At 44.4% G+C, this 24653-nt stretch overlaps 1 protein-coding gene across 1 annotated transcript; it reads right to left on the bottom strand.

Annotated features, from left to right (window-relative positions):
* Positions 1–23412: 23412 nt before the first annotated feature.
* On the bottom strand, positions 23413–24647 carry PtA15_18A20 (uncharacterized protein; the record flags this gene model as incomplete). The annotated part of the gene is made up of 7 exons (XM_053164726.1): positions 23413–23460; positions 23590–23606; positions 23669–23706; positions 23780–23881; positions 23942–24079; positions 24160–24379; positions 24614–24647. 7 exons carry the CDS (start codon positions 24645–24647, stop codon positions 23413–23415), a joined length of 597 nt encoding a protein of 198 aa, XP_053028520.1.
* Positions 24648–24653: the final 6 nt, after the last annotated feature.

The following is a 24653-nucleotide window of genomic DNA, read 5'->3' as shown; positions in this document are numbered from 1 at the left end:
TCAAACCTTGAGTGAGGCTGGTGTAACACCACAAGCTTCCTCAGAGTTACCGCATGTCAACTGCTCACAGTTGACACAGTTTTTTTTGCAGCAATTGAAACACCTTTGGCAATGTGAAGGGTGTACCTGAACAAAAATCAGGTTGAAATATATTTTAAGAGGCAACTAGCTTTGGTCAGTGGCGGACCACTGATTACACCATGGGGCACATTCCAAAAACTATCCAAATCTTGTGGACGCTTTGAACCTACAAGCATTCAAAGGATGCTACAGAGTCCTAGAGCATTCAAAAGATACCATGGTGCACTAAGGTGCAATAATTTGAGATCAAAAACTTTATTGCAGCTTATATCAAAAGCTAATAGTAATAGTAGTAAAAAACTAACAATAATGGTATAAAAGGGAAGAAAAACAAGTAAGATAAAACAATGGTATAATGGGTGATATCATGATCTAACTTCTGTTTTTCTGGTCCTAACTACAACTCAAATATAGATACAGAAGATTTTGAAGTGAGGGGATGAAAAATAACAATAAGCCTGAATAAGAGAAACAAGATCAATAAATAACAACACCAAAAACAAAGAAACAGAGAGAAAGAAGTTGAAGATTGGGTATATCTCCACTTGAGTATAACCAGGCTTTTCCTAAACCTTCTTTATGTTAAACAGTCATTGCAATTGGAACTGGAGTTGAGCAGAATGGCTGTGATTGTCAGTAAATTAAGGGATGGCGGGTTTAAAAGAGGCTGGAGTTTGTTGTTCTTCTCAAGTCTGGGATTTTCGTGTTGGGCCGCGTGGCTCAAACTCAAGTCCTCACATCACATTGCATACAAATATGCATCCAACTCTTGAAACCTGGCTCTTCATAGCATGTCAGAATTACTTGGTTGACATAAGGATCACTTAGGAAATTCTAAAAGCATCCAATCAGGGGGGTTCACAATTGGATTTTACTAAAATTTGGAGCCAAATTTAAGGCATTTATGAACAAAATTTCAAAATTTTGGGAAAATGGACAGCAACAGGTGATACTGAGCAATCAGTGCAATTTGTAAATTTTTTAGAAAAAGGTTCATAAACACCTTAAAATGTGTCCTAAAGTTTTGCAAATTTCAATTGTGAACCCCCCTTTGATTTTTACCAGTCAAGAGTATTTTTTGCCAAAAAAAACAACAACTGTCATTTATGGTGTTGCAAGTGTGTCTGGGCACATATGTACCCAACTCCTGCTGTGGTAACCCTGTTCTCACTCATATCATCATTCTCATATCATACATATCCATCATTATTATTCCAGACTCATATTCTACTCCCTATTCACTCACTCATACCACCCTGAAATTCCCATGGGATCAGAAGTTATTAGCATTCATAGTTTCATTGGTATTTTCTTGCTTCTGACATTTCATCTACATTACATATTCTAGTCATTGTCACCATAGTTAAATGAATTACATACATAACATAGCTTTCATCATCTGTAGTCATCATAGTACACATAACAACCCATCATTACATATCTCATTCATCATACATAGACATTACTAGTGCTCATCATTACTTCACTTCACTAAATTTCATCATTGCTCATCTTCAGACTGTGTTACATTGTGCTCATCCTGTGTTCCCCTCCTTGTTGTATTTCCTCACATATATAATACTCTCTAGATGTTGTATCCCCACATGCATTTTTCTACCCCATACACCCTGTATGACCTTTTCACTACACCATTAGATTCATCTTCACAAGTACACCTTTCATCACACTATTAGATATCATTGCCATTCACACATCTTATACACTTTCACACATACCAGGAATGTTGAAACTACAACTGCCCAATGTCAATTTCTTTCCCTGTCACACATCTGTCACTCTTTTTTCCTCCCTCCAGATGAATATGCTTGTTCACCTTCTGCCCACAAATTGTCCCTCAGTTGTAATAGCTACAAATTCTTCTCATCTGGATAATCAAAACATCATAAGTACTTTGCGCCTTTTCCCTCAGACCAATGAGTCCCTTGTAGTGTGAAGCTTTTTTCCTCCTCACAAGCTAGCAGCTTAGCCCCGTTTGTGGGCTTTCTTGTTCTGTTCCGGGCCCCCAGAATTTTTCCTCAGGCCTGTTTTTCTCTCCTCTCTCTGACTCAGAGCCATCATTTCAACAGGAAATATATTCCCCTGCATATATAATTTACATTTGCACATAACCTTTCATCTTTTCCCCACTACTCTTCCTCCTCCTCATACCCTACAGGTACAAGTAGTCAGCTCATAGTATTAGTCAGTCTAAGATTATAGTAGAGAAGCCACACCTTTCTTCTTTTTCTTAGTGTTACACTCATCCCCAGCAGTATTAGTCAGGAAGGCAACTCTTATATCAGCATCCTTGGCATAGCTTACATTAGTACTAGTGTAGTTATCAACACTGGGGAGTTACAATACATTGCATTATTAGGTGTATTTCTTACTGTAACTACCCTTGTCATGGCGGACCATTTTTACTGTCATCTGTAAAAACGGGATTCCTCACTGTTCTATAATGTAGCAAATCATATTTTTATATCCCTAAGGCCCCAATTATAAACAAATATTTAAGTTTTATTTTGAAACTATTCAAAAAGAAATTTGAAACAAAAATGAAATCAAAATGAAAGATTTTTGATTTCAAAAATCTCTTGGGTAAGCTTCAAACAACAGGGTGAACATATAAACATCCATGCATCCCTGACCAAGTAGCCTGCCGGAATGGGTAGGCAGGGGCAAGATTTCTGTGACACAGTGTGGTAACCCTGTTCCTGTTCATACCAACACTTTCATATCACATAAACACTTCCAAAATAACCCATTGTTATGATTCTACACCCCATTTTACCCCTAGTCACCCACTCATTTCACCTAGGATTTCCAAATGGATCAGCAGTTATTGGCATTCACAGTTTTGGCAGGTATTTTCTTCATACATATCCTTAGCATTATTACATACATCATTCATTAGTATCATAGCTACATAGGACATCAGATTTTACATAGCTTCATTACACATTTTTCCCTTCATATGATATCAGCAGTACATTCCTTCATAGTTCTTGTGGCTATTACCAAATGCTCATCTTCATTATGTACATTCCTTGGAACTTATATCTGTTACTTCTGCTCATCATTATTTCATCTTCTACATAGTTACATTTCATATACACTACTTGGTCATTGTACCTTCATCATTACTGCACATCTTCAGATATTGTTACTATGTGCTCATCATGTATTACCCCCTGTAGTACTTCTCACATACATCAACACCCCTCTAGATGTTGTATCTCCCATCATGCACTTTCTACTACATCCCCTCTGTAGCACCTTTTTACATAACCCTTATATGCAATTTCTACTAGATCCCCTCTGTAGCACCTTTTCACATTACACTTAGATACACTTTCACCCCATTGAAATATATCTCCCTGCAATCTCTTTACATTTTAACTCAGAGCCTTGACCTATCTCACTGTGTCTCAAGAGCTTCTGCTTTCCCTGTTGAAATTCTGACTCCTTATTCTTACTTATACCTCCTCATGTTGTCTCTGAATTTAATCCTTATTGATTCTGTCTTTCTTTAAGCATCACTAGTAAGTGAATAGTACTTTTAGCTCACACCTTGTAGTCCATGAACCCTGAGTAGTAGAGTTATGATAGTCATTTATATCTTTGGCCCCGTTTGGACACCCCAAATTCAGTTATAAATTGCGTGACTTATCACCGGGGGTGCTCGGGGTATAGCACCAAATTTATATGTGTTTGGGACAGCCAGTGATATCTTAAAATTCACTACGCTGTATCACAGAACATTTATATCCCCTGCCATTCCAGAAATATAGGTCCTGACCTGTATTTCTGGGTGATATGTGCCCATGGCCCATACTACACAAACTCTCAATGACCGGTCAACCAAGCATGGAAGAGAACACAACAACCTCTGGATGGCCTCTTGGACAGGCCATCCAGAGGACTTCACCTCTTGATGATCCAACAACCAGTCATTGAAGAGGACTTTGCACCTCTTGATGACCGGACCAGTCATCAAGAGGGACTCTACACCCTCTCAATGACTGGTAAACCGGTCATCGAAGAGGACTTTGCAACTCTCAATGACCGGACCAGTCATTGAGAGGGACTCTACACCCTCTCAATGACTGGTTGACCGGTCATCAAGAGGGACTCAACACCCCCTCAATGACAGAACCAGCCATTGAGAGGGACTCTACACCCTCTCAATGACAGGACCAGCCATCAAGAGGGACTCTACACCCTCTCAATGACAGGACCAGCCATCAAGAGGGACTCTACACCCTCTCGATGACCGTTCAATCATCGAGAGGGTGCAGAGTCCCTCTTGATGACCGGTAAACCAGAAATCGGAATCTAAGCCCTCTTGATGGCTGGTTAAACCGGTCATCAAAGAGGAATTCACCTCTTGATGACAGGACCAGCCATCGAGAGGGACTCTACACCTCTCAATGTCCGGTCAGCTAGTCATTGAGAGGTGGGGTAACCTCTTGATGAATGGTTGGCCGGACATCAAAGAGGACTTCACCTCTTGATGACCGGACCAGTTATTGAGAGGTGTGGAGTTCCTCTCAATGACCGGTCAACCAGAAATCTAGAAGGAATCTAAGGCCTCTTGATGGCTGGTTGACCGGACATTAAGAGGGTGTAGAGTAACTCTCAATGACCGGACCAGTCATCAAGAGGGTGTTGAGTCCCTCTCAATGACCGTTCAACCAGTCATTGAGAGGGTGTAGAGTCCCTCTTGATGCCTGGTCCTGTCATTGAGAGGGTGTTGAGTCCCTCTCAATGACCGGTCAACCAGTCATTGAGAGGGTGTAGAGTCCCTCTCAATGACCAGTTGAGCAGTCATTGAGAGGGTGTAGAGTCCCTCTTGATGACTGGTCCGGTCATCAAGAGGTGCGAAGTCCTCTTTGATGACCGGATTTCCAATCATCAAGAGGTGAAGTCCTCTGGATGGCCTGTCCAAACAGCCATCCAGAGGTTGTTGTGTTCTCTTCGATGACCGGTTGACCGGTCATCAAGAGGGTACACATTCATGTACTTCTTTGAATGACCTGTTGAACAGGCCATCCAGAGGGTTGGTTGTGGGCATTATGAAACTGGTCTGGTTGGGTTTGCCAAACAGACCTGTGATAAGTGGACTCCAGAGGTGTTCTGGAGTGGATGCGCCAAACAGGCAAATGATAAATTTGTTGGCGGCATAATTAGTTTTATGACACCCAAAATTCATTTTGGGTGTTATGTATTTTATTATGCAATTTATAATATCACACCAGGCGTCCAAACGGGGCCTTCATGTGTAGTCTCAAAGAATGTACTTTATTCAATATGGTTTCTTATTCATTTCATCTCAAAACCAAAAGTCTGTTGCATGTACATAGTCTATTTATATTATAGCATTGTCATGCAAATCAAACCATTGGTTCTCTCCTTCATTCTCCGCCTCCATACCTGAGCTGCATCCGGTGAGAAAAACATTCTTGCTGCCCTATTTCTCTCCAGTCTCTCAAGACTGTTGCTCCTCCATTGTGCCACTAAAGCCTTGTTGAGAATTGTGGTTCCAACATTTCGCCTCATCTCACTTCTCCTCTCTCACTCAGTAGGATTGGTACACCTCAAACCCATCAGTGTTAAAGCCATCTAAGTCAAAGATATCATAAGGCACACCTTTTTATTTTTCTTAGTGCAACCCTCTCTCCATCAGCATTAGTCAAGAGGGCAGCCTCACCAGCACCTGTAGCCTCTTCTACATTATTAGTAGTGTAGTTGACTATTTCCCCTCACAGCGCTTTCCTGATCTTTTAGGAGTTCCACAACGGGCCAGGACAGCTAGAATACAGCTCAAGGACTAGAGCTTGAACTGGTGTGGTATGCAAAAATGTGAAAAATCAAAAGTTTTTCTTGTGTACATACAGAAGGCCTTGAGATACCATCCATTGGACACCATAAATGGACCCCATGGCTAAAGTAACCCCTATTCCCCACTGGAAGCATCACTGGAGCCCTACTACACTGGAAGTTAGACCCTTTGGACAACCTGTAGCACCCAGTCAACCACCTGTCAGGTGCCTGAAGTCACCTTTCTCTGCACCATTCTATCCCCACTACGTATGTTGGTTTGGATTTGTTTGTTATGTATATGACATCATGCAGCACTGCCCCTGCAGGCTGTGCCCCTTCAACTGAATGGTTCCCCACATTCTAGTTCCTTCTAACTCCGCTTTCTTTGGTCTTATTACATGACATGATCATTCCCCACACAGCTTATGCACCCCTTGCGTAAATTATGGCATCATCTGGCACAGCCCCTGCTCATTTATGCACCCCTTGCATAAATTGTACACAGCCACTCCCTCTGAACTCCCTCATGTTGTACAGCCCAGGCCAGCTAAAATACCTCACTCAGGGGCTGCCCTGGAGCCAAAATCCCTTACATTTGTCTATATAAGGAGCTCTCTTCCCCCCCCCCATTTTTAGTTCCTCAGTTTATCACTCATCAAGTTTTATACTCACCCATCACCCAAAACACTTACGTACCCACTCAACCCTCTTACTTACATATAACAACCCTCACATACTGAATAACAAACTTTTTGTACTGTGTCACAAGAAACTTATCTTGAGATAACCACTCCTATCACTTATTAAAACTTGCCGAGCTTACCTTGGTGGGTCTTGTAGCTGGTAGTATAGAAGGGCAGAGCTTGCACCTCCTTCATCCCCTTCTCCATTCAGCAAAAGGGTTTCACAACCACTTTTGAGTCTTACAGCGGGTATCCGCTGTGGGATGCAGATGCAGATGTCCAGAAATGACTAAAAAGGTTTGCGGGTATCTGGATTCAAAGTGAACATCTCTTCTCAGTAGTAACTAAACTGGACCACAGAACACAAATTGTCTGTAACCAAAGTTTAACTAAAGTGTAAAGCACCACTCACACACTGTTTGTACCACACTGTTTGTACCAGAGGGTGACATCAATCTGAATTAGGGCTGGACCCTGGGGACGGGGTCGACGGGTATACCCGGCTATCCGACCCAACGGGTTGGGGGCCGGCAGGATTTTTTTCTAAAAGTACCCGCCGGGCATTCTTGGGTATAAAAGTTGGGGCACTCCGCCAATCTCACGGGGACCGACGGGTATTTGGGCTAAGACAACTGCCTCAGGAGTCAGGGCTTTTTGGATTTTTTTTCATGTCTAATTTTGAAAATACTTGCTCCGAAAATGCGCTGGTAGCAGGAATGGCCAGGAAGCACTTTGCCATTCCTCAGAGAAAAGGGTAGGTTGATTTCCTGCACTTCCAGTATTCTAGTACCTCGGCCTCGCCTGGTTTGGCTATCTCTTTGAGGTATTGACTGATTTCCGCTTCAAGGCCGTTTGCTGTCTGTACAGATCCAAAGACGTCCGCTAGGATTGAACATTGAACTGGTGATGGTTGTGGTTTGCTGGTACCACACTTAGAAGGACTGTGATCAAAGTGACAAGCCTTGTATTTGAAATTAGCCAGAATAGTGGCTTGATCCAGTCTGATTCCGAGTTTGTCAGACAAGAATGAGAGGTTGTTTTCTATCTAGCCCATCTTGATACAAGGATCGAGTATCATGGCACATGAAATGGGCTGGAGAGACCGGGTACCCGCAGATATACCCTGTATACACCAGGAATATCCGCAGGTACCCTCCAGGTAAAATACCCGCACATACCCGTGTACCCGACCTGGTAACCATGGGTATTTTCACGGAAGCATCATCCACTGATATTCTGCTTGGGTATTCCCAATGGGTATTACCACGGCTGGGATGGAGGCTCTCGGGTATCACCCGGGGTCCAGCCCTAATCTGAATGGTGTTGGAACCATTTCAGCCTTGTGTACCTGTTGCTGTGGCCAACACCGCAACAGCTACGCTACGCAAAGCAGGAGCGTAGCGGAAGCGTAGTGAATTCCAGGTCAGCCTTGCTACGCTGAGGGAAGCGGCCATGCCACTTTGCTTCTTTGTTCAGGAATAGGGGGTGGGAACCCAGATCATAATAGCGCACTATTTGTAGCGGCAAAAAGCGGGCCACCACTACGCTAACCACTATAATAGCGGCAAACCCGCTAGATAGCCGCTTTTTAGAGGCTTGGTGCCGCTGAATAGCGAGTTCAGAGCGCTAGTGTGCTTTTTGCTATAATAGCGTTGGGTGCAGGGGGAAAAAACATTCATTTCAAAGGGCAGGGGAAAATAACTGTTATTTCATCTAACTTCTAAGGGGGAAGGAATAGTATTATTTTTATTTCTTGAGGTCAGATTTGAACTTGGGATTTTCGGCCGCCGTGTCCAACAATGAGGGTGGTGCATCTTGTGTCCAATCACACATTGATTGGTGAGACTGCGCCGCGCGCCCGGGATGCACTTTTCAGGCGCTGATAGCGGTAAAGCGTGGTTTCCCCGCTAACAGCGGAGAATAGCACATTGGTGCGCTACTGCGCTACAGCTTTGCTATTTCATAGTGATAGCGCAAAAAATTTGCTCCGCTACATGGAGTTCCAATTTATCATAGCGGGACTGTTGCTACGCTACCGCTGATAGTAGCAACAATCCCGCTCCGCTTTCACTATGCGGTTGTAGGAATAGCGGGACATTGCTACGCTACGCTATAATGCCGCTTTTTGTAGCGTAGTGTAGCTGTTACGGTGTTGCTGTGGCCTCAACAGGATGTGATTGGTGTGTGATTTTTCACCCTATTGTATGCACGTACGGGTGACAAATTGTAGTCCATCAGGGCAGTTACAGATAAATTTTCTCATTTAATTAGCAGAAATTCCCCTCTGGCAACAATGTGAAGTTATGTTAACCAGTTCTCCTAGGTGTGATTTAGTTATCCAGTCCTCTGTGGTGTTAAATTCAACATAAATTGAATCTGTGGGTGTCAAAAGAAAGGCTGAATGCTGATTCACAGTATGGTTCCACTTTTTTTCCAAGATACTCCTATTTTTGATGTTGCACTTTTGTGACCAAAAATCAGTTATCTGGGTAACTTAGACCAGATAACTGATATTTGGTCACAAAAGCGTTATTTTAACATCAAAAAAAAGGATTTCCTTGGAATGAATTGGAGTCCATATTGTTAACCAACATTAAACCTTTCTCTTGAAACCCACAGATTCAATTTATGTTGGATTTCACACCACATAGGACTGGATAACTAAATCACACCTAGGCGAACTGGATGATGTAACTTCCCATTGTTGCCTCTGGGATGAAAAGTATAATAGGGTGACAAATCACATATTTTTCAGACCAGAGGTGAATTTTTCCCAAGTAAATGAGGGTGTCACAGTTTGGAAACAATTCAGCTTGACATGTCCCTCTGGTCTGAAAAGTGTGTGATTTGTGACCCTAGTACAATAGAGTGACAAATCACACACAAGTTACACACTTTCCAGACCAGATTGCATGGTTCAATTTACCAAGGAAATCACAAGTTTGCCTCTTGCATGAGATTGACGCGCCACTGCTACCAGTCCATGTGTGCAGTCTGCCACAGTCCAGTCCTGTCTTTCTGCTCTGGTCCAAATACCCAATCCAAAATCTGCAATCTGCAATCTGCAATCCGCGCTTGACTTTCTGTAAGCTTTCTTAGTGTGCTTTCCTGAAATCATCCTCAGTGCTTATGTCACCGGAATGCACTCTGCCTGAGCCGCTCTGTGCATTCCCACCCGTGCTATCTCCGAGTGGACATTCTACCACGCATGCCCATATAAATCACCACAACACCCCTGTATGGGCGTGCAAGGGCGTGCACCGTGCCTGCTTGCCAAAAGGGATTCCTCTTGGCAAGCAGGCATACACATCCCTGCTTGCCAAGAGCCCCTTGGCAAGCAGGAATACACATCCCTGCTTGCCGAGAGCCCCTCAGCAAGCAGTTATACTTGCACCTGCCCTCCAAGGGGCTCTTGTGGAGCAGGTATATGTACATCTGCCCGCCGAGGGGCTCTCGGCAAGCAGGGATGTGTATGCCTGCTTGCCAAGAGGTATCTCTCTCGGCAAGCAGGGATGTGTATGCCTGCTTGCCAAGAGGTATCTCTCTTGGCAAGCAGGGATGTGTATGCCTGCTTGCCAAGAGGTATCTCTCTTGGCAAGCAGGCACGGGGCACACCCATGTAGGGGTGTACACGCCCTTGCACACCCATACAGGGGCATGCATGCCCTTGCACACCCATACAGGGGTGTGCACGCCCTCCGCAAATACAGGGTGTGCGGCCCCACATGCCCTTTTCAAAGGGCGTGGGCGTGGGTGTGCATTTATCAATGCCCTTGTCCCAGTGCCAATCTAGAGAGAGGGGTGTCAAACAACTCAGGTGTTGCTTGAGCAGATTAGTCCTGAGCAGATGCACATCACAAGCTGTATGTGCACATGGCAGAATGAGCTACACTAGCTGCTGCTGGCTGTGCAAGGCAAACAAATATATACTCAGTTATGGCATTTGTGCTATGATGTACCAGCTGTGGATTGATGGCCAGAGCTAGGCATGGCAATTGGGCAGCCTGAACCCGGCCGGGTTCAGGCTGGGTTTGGGTTGCCTTTTTGGGGAAATTTGTGAAGTTGGCCTGACCCAACAGACCCGTGACCAAAGCCGGGCGGGCTTGGGTAGCCCGAGGGGCGCCCCCGGGGATACGAGTCTGTTTGAACCTGCGGCACCATCTGCCAGATTGGCATCCACGCTTTGACCTCTTGCGGCCTGTCAACATACGTAGTTCCAACGCCGGGGATATTGACATTGAAGTGAATCTGCAAACAGAGTTGCAAAATAAACCCTACCCCTCAAGACTGGATGAACGCAAGCAAACTAGCAGCCACAAAGTGATTTACGTTTTTATTTCTCTGTTTCTCTGTCTATGTAAAGTGTAGGGGGCATCTCAGAGCCCCCTATTCCCCCCTGCAATCTGAAATGTGACTACGTAATTTGGCCTCATGAGCTGAGGCCCGCGGGTAGCCCACGGGCCAAAGAGGTATGGAAGCCCACGGGCTGCCCATGGGCGGCGTAGGACTCCAGGGATGGATGGGTAATCAAAGTTCCTTTGAGGGGGAAATAAATTGTATGATAGGTTGAAAGGCTATTACAATCTACAGGTGGTTTGAAAGACCTTCCCCTCTAATAGTACTATGCAAATAACCAAGAGTCTTCTAATCAATATTTAAGAAAATGTGGCAGATTCCAAGATAGCTCTTACTTTTATATAGTAATCTCTATCAGACCTAAATATCTAAGAGAATTTCTTTTTAGACCGGTTATAACTATGGATAATGTGGTTTGTTATGGTGAAGTTCCTCTAACACCAGGAAAAAACAATGATCACTTGTCTGCAAGTGACATCAAAAAGTACAAAGGCCCCTTTCTACTTTGCTATGTCACTTGTTGGCAAGGGATCATTCTTTTTTCCTGGTGTAATGTTGTTGATGTTATAATCTGTACTACTACTACTACTAATATGCTTATACAGAGAACAAGGGGAAGCCCCCAAATTTGGGGTTCCAGGGGGTTTTAAATTCATAGGGGTTTGTAAATTACAGCAAGGGCATAGCCCCCAAATTTGGGGTTACAGGGGGTGTGAAAGTCACAGGATGTGAAAGGCCCAAAAGGGAATGGGACAGAGCAAAGGAAATGAGATAAAATTTTCAAACCTCTGATGATGCAATTTCAGGGTGACTATGCATTCAGTCAAAGGAGAAACCAAATTTAAACTGAAAAATAGGTTGAAAAACAAAATTTCAAGTGAAAACTTGGTGAAATAAGGGCATTTTATTTTGGGAAAAGACACAAAATTTGTTACTGAAAAAGTAAATATTTGGAAAAATGGTGATGAGAGATACTCAAAAACTCTGAAAATGTGAGAGAAATTCCTTTTGAACAATTTTTGAAGTTTATTATGAAGGCTGGCCACTTTCAGGCTGTGGAATCACTACCTTAGTAGTTTGGCTTGACTTGCTTCTTGACAATGCAAAACACAGGTTCATGAAGTACAATACCAAAATTACCAATTTTTTGACCTTGAGATTTATTGATTGTGAGGGAGGAGGCAAGATTGACAGTAAATTTCTTGTGTATGAGCTTGAAAGGCAGTCCAGACAGCTCAAGACTTATCTGGGTCAGATGTGAAAGGAATGTGACTCTGAGGGATGGGCACAGAATCATTAACTCTGTTACCTGATACAACTCTTGTGTAAATCACATTCGGGCCCAACCTGGTTCCATTACAAAGTCCCATTGTTCAATCAAGGTTCCTGAGCATTCTTATTAAGCAATTTGGTCACCTGTTGGGAGTTTGTAAACTCTTTGATCCACATTTGTAGCATTATCAGTAAGCCTTATTGAGTGATTTGGATTTATTTCAGATGGAACAAATTCAAACTGTTGCATGAGAGGATATTAATGGTGAAGGATTGTTTAGATTCTTTGAATAAGTCCTGGAAGTAGATTTTCACCATGAACTCTGTGGTTTTAAAACTCATTTTCTGTGTCATATATGTCCAGCTGTAAGAATTTGGGGAATTCCTGTGAAAGTGGAAGCAAACTTCCAATGTTATGTTGAATTGTACCCTTCACCTTGAATGTATGGATACCTTCACCTTGATTGTTGAGTGCATCTCTGGTTGAGGCATTGACTCCAAGAGATGTAAATGTGAAGTTGCTATTTATCAAGCAGATGGATAGAATGAGTTGATTTCCCTCAGTTATATTGGGTTGATATGTAATTTTGAAGATCTGAAGCAATTCAGGGGGTGGGGGTGGTTTTTATGAAGTGATCCTACCTTGGTGGCAGCAAAGTTAGGTTGTTTATCCTGTGAAGATTATTGCTTGACACTTCACACAACATCTCACTGCCCTCAAAGTTTCTGATATGAACCCAGGAGGCTCAGTCCAACACCATGCATTTGGTCTGTTGACATGATTCTTGGAATATTTTTGAAGGAATGGTTACCTGTGAAATCATGTTCAACCAAATTTCCAGCAGGAGGATCATTTAAAAATCCTTCTCTTGAGATAAACTTGAATCAATTTGTTCCTGAATAAGGCCCAAATCAATTTCAGGTGGGTCATTCCAGTTTGCGGGTATATGCACAGGGGATAAATTTGAAGAATATTCATAAGTTTGAGATGGACTCTGCGTATTTCTTGGTGAAGCACTCTGGGAGCTGAGCAGGTTAAAAATAGACAACCTGGAGGTGTGGTTGCTGAAAGAACTCAAATAACTAAGAGTTTATTTCTTTTTGTTAGTTTTCTAACTACTTTCAACTCATAATAGTTAAATGTATAAAAGTGAGAAGCATCTTTACCTAAGAGCAGGCAATAGGCTGCAGTCTCTTTGATAAAAGAGTTTTAGATAAAAAGAAAGTATGGTAAAAACAGGTTTCTTTTTCTGGATCTGGATGATTGTTTCTGCGTTAAGTAGATGACCATTAGCTATCCTTCTTGCTACCAAGGTTCAATCCTTCTGTCCTTACTTTGATGGAGCTTTTAGCTTTTGCTGCCCTGGGTTTGGCTTGATTCGGCAAAACGACTCAGGAGTATTGCGACGTTTTCTAATGAGCATCCGTCCCTCCACATCAGCCTTTTTGTTTCTTTAGCCAATCTGCCTACAACACAGTCACTCACCAAGTTTTTCTCCACCTGTTCAAGTGGGTTCGGTTGCGCTGGTCTTTTCTGCTGGGACTGTGCCTAGAGAAATGGATAGAGCGTTAGCTACTATCTAATCATCGTACTCTAGTCTTATAACAACTGCTTACCTTTGGCGCTTGTTGTTATTCGCTTGAGTAGAGACTTGCTCTCGGATTTTCCCTTGAGCTTGTTTTTGCTGCTTGCGGTTGTTCTCACTGTATGCATCATGGAGATGTAATTAGTTTTCAAACTCCCACCGCACTGCGCTTTGCACTGCGGAAAAGGTTTGCTTTTGCTTACCATTTTCTGCAGCTTTAGTTTGCAACAGTCTTCTCAATTTATTAGAAGATTGTTGGTCCCCTTGGCTGGTATTCTCACAGTTGCCATGATTGTTATTTCCATACTGGGATGGAGATTTGTGTGAGCTGTGTTCAGATTGGTTTTATGGTTGAGGATTGAAATTGTAAGAAGATTCATGATTTAGATGATACTGTGTTTAGATTGGTTTTGTGTGTGACAATTGAATTTTTTAGGAGATTCATGATTTTGATGATACTGTGTATGCAGGGGTCTGTTGTCAATGTTGATGGAAATTTGGGGATGAAGACCACTCATGATTTGGATTATTTGATTGTTGAGTATGAGGAAAATCTTGAGGCTGATAAATAGAATGTTGGTGCTCCTGCCACAGAGAAAAAGAACATGGGAATGTGAATATTTCTGGTAATGATGGGAGGGCAAGAATTGATGATAATGGGATTGTTGAGAATGAAGAGACTGTGAAAGTTGATGATGATGATGGGATTGTCAAGCATATATGATGAGGGGAATTATGTAGGTCTTATGATTGCTGAATTCATGCAGATCAATTATCAGTTTAACATTGCTTGAATGGAACTGGTGTCTGTAAGAGTCCGTTTGAGCAATCTGCTTGAACGGGATTGATTATTGATGTGTGATAAGAGTCCATTCAAGCAATATGGTTGAGCGGTGTGGAACTCCTACCGTGCCAGGCGGTAGGCAGAGCGTCGAGGGGAAAGGTGCTGTTGAGGCTGCCCTCGTGGTGGTCCGGATGAAGAGCAATGAGGATCAGAAAGTGATAGCGTTGGGGGGGGATTTTTGAGAGACGACGGGGATGGAATACCGTCGGCGGTGGTTGGTTTGTTGAGGATCAGATGATGATAAGGGATCAGGATCAGAGATAAAGGATCAAGAATAGTGCTGGGGATACTGCCAGCGGATCAGAAAAGGGTGATGAAATTTCTCTTGGATCAGAGCAAGTCCCATGCCGTCCCATCCTCCAAGTTCGAACTCGAACTTGGACTCTGGGGAGTGACATGTCACAGGACATGTCATCACATCCCTAACTACAAACATCAAACAAGAAAAGAGGAAAAGGAAGAAACACCACAACACTCAAACAAGAAACAAACCATAATAAGAAAGGAAGAAACCAAGGAAAGGAACAGAAAGAGCAAAGGAGAAAAACAAACAACACAAACAACCAAAACAAAACCCACATGACTCATGTGTTAGGACCAAGAAACATGAAAAAGAGCATAAAGAAAAATAAGGGGAAAGAGATCTTGAGGATAAATCTTGAAGGATATTGAGAATGAGGGGCTTGATGAGAATCTTGAGGCTGAACAGTTTTGCTGTTGGGATTTCTGATCTTGATGGATTCAGGATTTTGATGATCTTGAGGGCCTGTACTGGTTTGAACACCACAGCGGACTTGGTGAAATTTGATCACCAAGTCCGCTTGATGAGTCTGCTTGAACAGACTTGACAACATGACTCTGGAGTCTGATTTAATGGAGTTGCTGGTCTGTTCAAGCAGAAGAGCAAACTCTCTTACCAAATCCTTTCAGAGAGTCGCACCAGGAGTCCATTCAAGCAGAGTCAATTCAGAAGGAACGGACGCGGTTAATACAAAAAAGTATTGACGCCGGTGTTACTTGCATACCGACGCCGGCGTTACTCACATGACAGGTATTTGAACTGGTTTTTTTGGCCCTCAGAGGCCATTTCTTTAGTTATATGTAGATGGGTTGTTGGCTGGTTGGTTGGTTGGTTGGCTGGTTGTTGATTGTTTGGTTGTTGGTTGGTTGGTTGTTGATTGTTGGTTCTACTGCTGCACTAACACTCTACTGACTGACTGACTCTACGCTACTCAAGACTACTACTGCTAAACTACCATATGTGACCAGACCTCTATAGTTTGATGGGGAAAAAGAGAAATTATGGGGGGGAGAAGAGCTCCTTTTATATTGAAGAGTGAGGGATTTTAGCTCCAGGGGAATGTGTTTGAGGGAATTTAGCTGCAGGAGATTTCAGTTGCACAGCATATGTACACCTGCACAGAATTATGCTGCCGTGACACTCTTTGTACACCTTATCTGCCTGCATGTATTGCACTGCCTGATGTCATGCGTTGCTATGTACCCAAGCCACCTTCCATATCCTTCAGAATGTGTTGCTATGTAACCAAGCCACCTTCCATGCACTCTGCACCTAACTAGAATACTCCTCCTTTCCAGGATTTGGCCCGCAAGGGTGGGCAGTTATCCAGATGAAAATCTGGCTGCAACTGACTGTAAAAAGCTGTAGAGATGCGCAATAGAGTTTTTATTGTATCTTTGTGTTGCTTGATAGTCCAAGCCGTCTCCATTCGTCTGTCTCTGCACACTTTTCCGGAATGGCCTTTACTGCGGCTGTCGCAGCACGTGGTCATCCCGTAGGCCCCCGTGGTCCCTTCCTCTTGGTAGGTTTTCACTGGGGCCGGCGTCTGGGTCTCGGTGGAGAGCCTCGAGTGTACTGAGGGCTTACTACCTGCAGGGCGTCGCGACCTGTTCGGAAGGAGCCCCTGGGTGTGTAGTAACTCAGCTCGACGGCCCTCCTCCTGAAGCAAAGAGGAATGAGTGGGAGTGGCTACCCTTGGTCTAAGTGGAGAAAGGGTTCGGGCTATGCCCATAACTCAGGGAGAAGCCTGAGCCTGCCGAACCCCCACACTTCGACCCTCAATTCCCCGGGACGCCAGACACCTATGTATAGAAGAGTTATCAAATATGATTCTTCTAGGGTCATCTATGCTTGTCTAGAACCTCAAAAGCTGCGATAGTCTTAGCAAACTCGTCCACAGAGTACGCCCTAATGTAAAGCTTGCAACAAGCCGATTCCCATCGGCCCACTAGGCCGAAATCATCCCCGCCTGAGAGTTCGCCTGTCAGCTCGATAAGGTCGTAAACCATAACGGCTTTCTTCCTCTTTTGTTTCGCGCGGAGTGCGTCTCGTTTGGCCAAGCTCTCCAGAATCAGTTTTAATCTTCTCTCGCAAACTTGTGGGTACGCTGCTTCGTGATAGAGGTGCCAAGCCTTCAAGCCATGAAGGTATTTTCCCGAGTGTCACGGAACAAAACTCTTGGGGATACGTGGCATCTACCCTCTTCCCTGCCCACAAGCAGAAATGGTAGATGCCCTCCGTAGTAGCTGGAAGATTCAAGTGTACGACAATCCTCGTTTAAACAAGAGGAATCTCCCGACTGCTGAGTTGTAGCTGCGAAGGGTATTTGATTCCCAACCTCGCAGCACCAGGATGTCTAGCTCGGAGGGTTCCTTAAGGGTGTGACCCGAGGAAGTGAAATCTTTTAAAAATGAAAGAAGCTGATTTCATTGTGAGAGGGAAGCACGCGAGTGGGAAAGAACATGTAACTAGATGTGAGGGTAGCGGTGACAAGTTCAAATCAAAAAGATCACTTGTGATAACAGGTGTTTCAGGTCTGCTGGAATAGGGATGACTAGCTGGTGTTTCACCGCCTGACCCGAACGCACCCCTCGCGATAAGGCATCCGCTTTATTATTCTTGGACGACACCCTCCTTGCGACCAATTCCACTCCTTCTTTGATCATGATCCACTCCGCGTTCGAGGGTTTGTCCCTCGACTTCTTATTGTTGATTCCGTTTTCGGTCGTCGTATTATTGGTCCACACCACCAGAGATTTACCTCTTTGACTGCGTAGCTGTAGGACCATCAGCAGCCCAAGGCGTATCGCGACCGTTTCCAGAAAGGATATCCGAGTTACTCCGTCGCTAGGGTTGTGGAGCTTGAACTGCGCCCAATGCTTCCCTACCAACACCCCAACCCCGAAAGACGTTGATGCATCACCTACCCATCCGATGTCGATGGGGGGTCCATAATTTATTATCCTAGTGTGTTCAAAGTTCTCTAAGGTCGATTTCCACACTTCCAGGTCAGCGCGGACGTCCGGCGTTGTATCACGCAACGCCCTACGGTACTGCCAAGACATGAGCCACCTGTATAAAGAGTTCAGGTGACAGCGTAAATGGGGTAATATGTATGACACGTGATTGAGCCTTCCTACTAGAACCTCTACGTTGCCGTAGTCGAAACGTGCTCCTTTCTCCAAATATGGCTTAATCTGGTCCAGGCGCTTTTCGATCTTCCCATCTGGTAGGCGTACAGTCTTCTCAACCCCATTCCAGACAAAACCGATGAATTTCTGTTCATCACTAAACGGTGAATATTTCTTTTCATTTGTCAAGACACCTAGTTTGGAGGACTTCTTGACAACTTCTTCCATTGTTACGGCACCTCCGTGAACTTTGACGAAAAGATTATCATCCACCCAGTGGAATATGGTGACTAATTCGAAATGATTCATCATCACGTTCTTCCACGCGTCTGCTGGCCAACCGAAGGATCCACAACCTGCTACTCCCCCAAATGTGATCCGCGTGTCAACTAGAAAGTTCCCATCGAAGTCTTTCACCGTCAAATACTTCCACTGGCGTATCTTTGTCGGAATTTGCCTATAGGCTTTTTCCCAATCAAATAGAGCTAATTGTAGCGGGCGTGAATCTTCTGCGAAAAATTTTGAAACACGGTTGAAATCATCCCATGTTTTCTTGAAATTTGCCTTATCCACGAAAGAGTTCACGGAAGGAACCAGTGGATCATTCCTAGGGTAAGATAAATCATTAATTGGACGAATAGCACCATTGCTGTTAACCACGGCACCTAAAGGGTTAGATCTGAAAAATCCAAAAGCTTCTGTCATTTGTTGTTTGGTGAAAGGACCAAACATTTGGTTTGCCTGCAGCTCTTTCGCAATGGATTCCTTGATATTTGGTTTTGCCTTCTCAGATGATGCGTGGTTGTCTGGGGTAAAGCAGTCTAAACCTTCTAAGTTATGATCTGGTATCCCTTGATCAAACCCAAACATGAAGCCTTGAAGTACGTCTTCATATTCCGGTAGCAATTTATTTTCTCTCAATGCAACTTCCCACTTGTGTAAGTTCATTTCACAATTAATCACGGTTGGTAAGCTTGCTATGCTTATAAATTTACAGGTGTCGATTTTATTGGAATCTAGCGAGTTCACCGAAGCTTGCGGCTGCAACGAGCTGAGATTATTACTGTGTATAAGAGAATTTAATTCATCAAACACAACAAGAATGAAGTTGACTCCACGGTGCACAACGCAATATCAAATCATTTTGATGAATGACAACAAAAATAAATCGAGACTGTCAAAAGAAAAAAGGCTCTAGACCGCCAAAAAGAACAAAATTTCGATCACCAGAGAAACATGGAGAAAAGAGCCCACTAAGTGTCTTTTCCTTTAGCAGAAGAAGCGTTGTCTTTCTTCTTGAAACCCCTTGAGGGACCTTGCTCTCCTCTATATCCACCGCACTCTCTATTATAACCGCCTTGATGACCGCCATAGTCGTTGCCTCCGTGATATTGACTGTTGTTGTATCCGTGATCTCTAGGTTGCTTATTGAAAGGTTCTTCATGATGATAGTCGCCATAGCCGCCATAATCAGAGTTTCACCTATCTTGTCCCCATCTGTCGCCTCTTCCTCTATAGCCACCTCTACCGCGATTAGAAGTAGATTCCGGCTTTGCGTGATCTTCAACTGGCTTGTTAGATTTCACACGCTGTTTACCCGTATTTGGATCGTATCCGAACTTTTCTCCTCCAATGGCATAAGGGTTATCAGGCAAGTCGTTTTCGCCCAAAGTTAAAGTGATTCTCCAAGCCTCACGCTTGACCTCCTCCCTAAAAATCAAAATGTCTACCGCTGAGATTTTGCCCAAGGAAGTCGTTACTTGATAAGAAAAGGCATTCTGACGTATTATCATATCATATCAAAAAGCCGTCATAAAACCTTCTTCCCCAATGATTTTGTCAACATTTTCTTTATGTAACAAAATCCAATTTGCAAATTCAGTATAACCGTACATATCTTTGAAGGTTATATAGAAGTTTTGGTGGTTTGTCGTCCACTTGCTGAAAGTCTGCGTCCATTCATTGGGATACTCGTAACCGATGTAATTGCCGTCCTTTTCGTCTCCTTTAGATCTTCTGTTTGTGTAGTAATGAATTGCGTCTCATTGCCAGTTCTTATCAAAAATGGTCAACGGAATCGGCCCTCTGAATTCTCTGATGTTATGATTGAAGTACGGAGTGAACCCAACATTGAAGTGATTGGGCAGAGAACCTTTGATGAACACAATTGTTGTTTTATCAGCGGATCTCTTAGCAACGTTGACTGCAGGATTTATTGTGTCGCTTGATGAAGACCAAAGGATGTCTGGTTTGTCTGGAGCGGTCAAAGAAGTCGCATTATCCATCTTCCCATAGAGACGCAAAAAGAAGTCTGTTGATTTCTTGTTGCCTTTTGCGAAGGCCTCCGTCGCTCTCTCCCAAATCTCTTGGCAATCCGTCTTATCTTGCATAGCCTTAACCTCAACTATGGTTGTGACTTCTGGAGGTGTCGAGGAATCGATGACCACAGCGGCAGTTGACACTGCAAGAAAAACTCTAGAAACTGCTTGCAGTTGAGATGCAGCAAGCTTCAATCAAAGATTGGCTCAAGCTGGAGTCAAGCACCCAAATTCTGTGCTGGCACACCTTCACTGTGTACCTTGTTCACCATTTCAATGTTGAACATGCTGTAGTGCTCATGCAGTAGGTTGAGGCAAATGAGCATCCCCCTGAGCACCCTTTTATTTTCTTTTATTAACGCTCCATGTGCCATTTAATTCAGCCAGAATAACATAAATAGGGTATGTACACATGAAAGGGATATGTACAGATGAAAGAAATATGTACGCATGAAAGGGGAATGTGAGAAGGTGTATAAACACATAAAAGGGATATGTGCACATGATGAAAGGGGTATGTATGCATGAAAGGGGTATTCATGCATGAAAGGGGTATGTGCAGTAAGAGGTATTTGCACATGAAAGGGATATGTAAACATCAAAGGGGTATGTAAACCTGAATGATGAAAGGGGTATTGAAAGGGATGTAAAAAACTCAAAGGGGACATGTAAACATGAATGGGTCATGAACACATGATGAAAGGGGTATGTACACATTGTGAAAGGGATACATGCACATGAAAGGGATATACACACATGAAAGGGATATACACACATGAAAGGGATATACACACATGAAAGGGGTATGTGCACATAAAGGGCTATGTACACATTATGAAAGGTGAATGCATACAAAAGGGATATGTGCACATGAAAGGGGTATGTGCAAATGAAAGGGGAATTTTCACATGAAAGGGGAATTTGCACAGGTATCAACTCCTGTACTCAGTTTTTTGTACCTTAGACTCACTCTTGCATAAATTAGGCAATGTGCATGGGATCAACCAGTGCTTGATTCATGCATGAGGCATAGCTTGCCTTGAGCTCTTGCATCTCAACTGCAAGCAGTTTCTAGAGTTTTTCTTGCAGTGTGAACTAACTGCATTTAACTCTTTGGGTGGTTCTGTCACCGAAACCGCTCCTGGTTCGACAATCAACGGCAAGTTCGACAAAATGGCTTTGTATCTAGCCGCCGTGTCTCAATCCAGACCATCCTTTGACGGATTAGGGATCTCTAAATGTGGTCGAGCAAATTACAATCCAAAGAAATATGATTCATAATCAATATCACATCGAGCTAATTACGACTGACTTTATCTATGCTAATCACAACTCAGCAACTTTGAGAAGGATGCACTAACCCTTAAAGCTATCTTCACTATCTGTATCGTGGCCTAAAGCAATCTCTTTCCCAGGAGCCTCTCCTATAAAGATGCAACGTACAACAAATATGTATCAGCGCTAACCAGCTACTTTGGTTGCTTGAATTCCTCGCAGGAGAGAACTAACTACTTAAGTTCTCTTGCGTCGTGGTCGGGTTGCGCGTCGGATCAATGGTAGAAATTGGTAAACCTCTCTGACTTTTGTCGATTGGTGCTTCAACTTGGATTTCGGGTGTTCTGTTAAGTCTTTTGTTTGTTTGTTTGACCATCTCTTTGACCATGTTCTTCAGGAAAATGCGATGTAAGGAACTCGAATTCAATAGTGTAACTGATGAAGCATGAAAAAGGAAACAAGTCGGTGCAGAGCCGATGTGTTTCAGGGAGATGGAGGAGAGAGGGTTTGGGAAGAGTCTTTGTGCGGGGATAGGTGAGTCCCAAGAAGCTAGATTATGAAGGTTGTCGTGACTGGCGCATGAGCCCGGTCTTGAACCTAATAGCTCATAATCTAGCCCCTGACTCTTCAGGCCCAGCTGGGCTCCCTCTTTTGCGTGCTTGGACCTAGGCGACCTCCCCCTGCAGGTCCGGTCCCTGTCCATCCTCCTAACATATATTCATTGTATTTACATATTGGCTCACTGGCTGCTTTTTAATCATTAAATCTAGGTCAAAAATTCAGTTATCTGTAACTATATTTGGTTGGATAACTAATTTCAGGTTTCTTTTCAGGGATAATTTTTTACAGAGGTCAAGCCTGTGTCTCCAAAGTTGAAAAAATGATTCATTATAACCACATAAAGCTTTGTTTTATTTGAATTGCCAATAAACAAAGATATAGGCCACCAAAATCTAACTTACCAATGAAATTAATGGATAACTTGATAATGTAACTGCCCACCCTAATTTTGGGGGTCAAAGCCTCTCTCTGGTCCTCCTTCCTTCCTCCTCCCTCGTCCTTGTATCCATGTTGTGTATTCTTCTGTCCAATCCGCTGTGGCTGCCAAAGGGTGTATGTATGTAAATGTTGTAACTGTTGTGTAAGATTATCTCCTCCTCTTGTAATCAGTTCCACCTGTATGTAACTGTACTATCATAATACCTTTTCACATGTCCTTACAGAACACCACAGCAGCCCGCGGGCAGCCTGTTAGCCAAACAGGTTCGAGGCAGGTAGCATTTTGAGTAAAATTGACCCAGCCTGAGCCGCCCATTTATTTTGCAGCCCAAACCTGCCTGATTGCCATGCCTAGCCAGAGCTGTTCAAATGTCACTTGCTGCCAAGGGAACCTTGTTTTTTTTTTTTCCTGGTGTGGTGCATCCAAGCAGGGCAGAAGAGATGCCCAGGCTTCATGCCTAATCACAGAGCTTGCTCCAAAGAAACATAGAGCTTTTGCGGCCAAGATATTGCGAGTACATCGTGCATCCCAGCCACACCCAAATTACCTTGTTGCTTGGTGAGTTCCTCCTTCGGAGCCGGCTGTCTCGCACCCGGGGGCTTTTCAGTTTTTGAAGTCTGGTACAATCCAAGCTTTTTGAAGTATGATTCCCTCGAGTTGAGTTCTCATTGCGGTTAGAATGTATGGGGCTGGATTTCAGTGAGGGCAGACGGAAACAGGGGGTTTTGTGAGATGGGGGTTAGTTTTGGAGGTGTAGGCCCGAGGGGGTAGCGATTTTGTAGATCTGCTGGCGAGGATGGTTAGGAGGATCGGAGGGCGAGGGGGTGGGGTGTTGTGGGTGGGGATGGTTGAGTGCTGCTTGGTGGTGGGTGTGGCTGGGTTCGTCGAGGGTGAGGCGGTGAGCGAGTCTGGTGACGTTGTAGAACTCGATGACTGTAGAGGGAAGAGCAGTTAGAGAGATGATGATGATGGAAGTCTTGAGGAGATGGTCTTACATTGTTCGTTCATGATGTGGTGTTGGGCGCCTGCATATCTGATAAAGAGAGAGAGTGTGTGTGTTAGTGAGTGGCGATAGAGAGGAGGAGGAGAGTGGTGGCTGGACATACCTGCGATACTCTTCGAAGATCGAGGCCAGGTTCCAGCCCTGGAGTTTGCGCAGACAGCCGACAACGGTGCCGGTGCGATGGGATCCGCCTCCACACATGATCCTACGAAAGCAAGCGCTTGGGTAAGGTGCGATCGCTGTGTTTGGGTGAGTGAGGACTGACATGAGCGGGTAGATGGAGGGGTTGAGGATGAGCTGGAGGGCGTGGGTGACGGCCTCTTCGGTGACTGCATCGAGCGAGGCGGCGTGTTGGATGCCGAGGTCGTGGAAGTTGATCGAGTGGAGCAGCAGGAACTCCTGGCTGGATTACATAAGAGAGAGTGTCAGTGTGGCTTGGCTGGGTTGGCGGGTGTGTGTGTGTGTGTGTGTGTGGGGACTGACAACTGGAGGCTGGGGGGGTGTGGGGCGAGCCAGAGGAGGGAGTGGAGGCCGAGGCGCTGGATGAAGTTGAGGCTCAGCTCGGCGGGCTCGCCGGCCCTGAAGAGCGAGCCCTCGATGAATCCGAAGTTGGGGGGCGGGACGAGCTTGAGGGTGGCCTGGCGGAGCCTGGAGGGGAGATGGGGCAGCGGGTCGAAGAGGCTTTGCTGCTGCTCGGGGTGTTCTGTTGGAGTGGTTTGTGGGGGTGGTGTTTGTGGGTGTTGCTGTGTTTGGGGTGGGGGTGGTGCTGGCTGGGTGAATGAGCTTGATCTGGAAATCGTTGCTGGGGGTGTTGGCTGGGGGTGTGGGCGTTCGGCGGAGGTGGCGGAGGAGCAGGCTGGGGTGGTGTTTTGTGTTAGTACATATTAGTTGTTTGGTTAGTTTGCTGTGAGTGTGGTGGAGTGGGGGTGCTGCTGACTGGAGTTCTCCCTGGAGGAGTTTCGTCTGTTCATTGGTGA

The sequence above is a fragment of the Puccinia triticina genome, chromosome 18A, assembly GCF_026914185.1.
Source record: "Puccinia triticina chromosome 18A, complete sequence".
Taxonomy (NCBI): domain Eukaryota; kingdom Fungi; phylum Basidiomycota; class Pucciniomycetes; order Pucciniales; family Pucciniaceae; genus Puccinia; species Puccinia triticina.
Note: the sequence above shows the minus strand (reverse complement) of the source record. Positions and strands in the feature narration are given on the sequence as shown.